This window comes from Cervus canadensis, chromosome 29, assembly GCF_019320065.1.
Source record: "Cervus canadensis isolate Bull #8, Minnesota chromosome 29, ASM1932006v1, whole genome shotgun sequence".
Lineage (NCBI taxonomy): Eukaryota > Metazoa > Chordata > Mammalia > Artiodactyla > Cervidae > Cervus > Cervus canadensis.
Window position 1 is genome coordinate 26,005,604 of NC_057414.1, and position 1,661 is coordinate 26,007,264.

Below are 1,661 nucleotides of genomic sequence, written 5' to 3' on the forward strand. Positions count from 1 at the left end.
TGAGTTTAAATGCGTTTTATTTTTAGACAACCTACATGACACGTTTTTCTCAAAAACAATGCCTCCGCTCCAAATAAATCAACGTTCAAAACAAATGAAGAGCTCGAGATGACATCAGTCCCATCTGTCTAAGTCCTGGTGTTGTGTGGATGAAAAGCAGTGGCCAGCCAGTTATGACGACAGGTGATTGATCCAAAGTAACTGCCAACTTTGTTAACATTTTTCCATCTCTAAACCATCCTTAAAGAAAATCATATATGGGGTTACACCATCCTCACGGTAGTCCAGCAGAGCAACCATGCCATCTGGATTCATGTTTTCACCAATAAAGAACTGATAGTTTTTGAAATTAGCAAGGATGTGCTTGATTTGTTCTGCAGCCCCTGTCATAAAAGGTTTTACTCTTTCCGGTCTCTGTTCTTCAAGTTTCCCTTTGATTGACTTCATGTAATCTTTGATGTACTTCTTGTAGGCTTCTTTTGTGAAGCTGGTTTCCTGCAAGTGATGGTTCATGACAATGTCGACACCAGTGATTACTGTGCTTTCGGTACCTTCGCCCTCGGGGCCTTCAGCGGAGGCATTTCCACCAATGAGCGAGTTATCGATGTTACCCTCTGTCCTACTGACCATCTTCCCCTCCACCTCCAGACACAGCCCGTCCGCGACCTCCCGGATCTTGTAGATGTCGGAGAACATCTCGTCATGGCTAATGAGGTCCCGGTAGATGATCATGATGGCGACTGGAGGGAGGCGACAGCGGCGCTGGCTTAGCAGGAGCCCGGAGCTCAGAGCGAGCGCAGTGCGGCCGGAGCGGCGCTCGGGGGGAGGGGGAAGCGGGCGGAAAAGCTGTTGCAACTCTTTTGTCCTGCTTTATTAGCTGATTCATCTACTGCAGACCTCATTCAGTTAATACAGTGGCAATGGAACCAAGTTTATCTCCACTCTTCTTGCTTTATCCAATAGCAAGGATACATGTTTTAGACTCAGCTGCCTGATATAATGCACCAGACTGATAGAGACGTCTTGTCATTTCTAGCTAGTTTTGGTATTGTCTCATATCAGTCAGTGGTTTACTATCAAAAACGGGTATAACTCTAATGTTCTTAAGCAGAAAGGCAGTGAATACAGGGACTGACTTGCTTGCAGTTTATTGAATGACTAGAGAAAGGGTGAGGCTGCCTGCAAAATGACTTTACAATAGACAGGACCCACAGCTGCCATTATGACCACTGCCACATGTAAAATGGCCTCATACTTACAAAATTATTAATAAACAGCTGGACTCTGGGATAGAGCATTACCTGGAAACTTGTTAAAGATGCATATTTGGGGTTTCTGCTGCCAGAAGACAATGCTAAAAGAAGCCCTGTTCACAGTCACAGCTTGCCCCATCCACTTCACACCTTTTCTTCTATCCCACTCCACACACAAGGTATCCATCTGTACCTTGACACACACCCATTCCCTGGCCTTCCTTTGCTCTGGGGGTGAACAGCCAGCTGTGTGGGCTTCCTTTGGGCAATGGCCCTTGGGAAGAGTCCCATCAGCAAGTACAGAGTATGCAGGCATGGAATTCTGTATCCTAACACTGAGAACAAAGTCCAGAAGGAGGTGCACAGACTCTGATGGACACCCCTTGGGTCCATCCACACCCTGGGGAG

The 1,661-nt window shown here is 46.5% G+C and overlaps 1 protein-coding gene across 1 annotated transcript; it reads right to left on the bottom strand.

The window, feature by feature from the left end:
• Positions 1-861, bottom strand: LOC122430887 (translationally-controlled tumor protein-like). Its single transcript, XM_043451812.1, has one exon. It carries the CDS (start codon positions 730-732, stop codon positions 214-216), a length of 519 nt encoding a protein of 172 aa, XP_043307747.1. The 5' UTR covers positions 733-861; the 3' UTR covers positions 1-213.
• Positions 862-1,661: the final 800 nt, after the last annotated feature.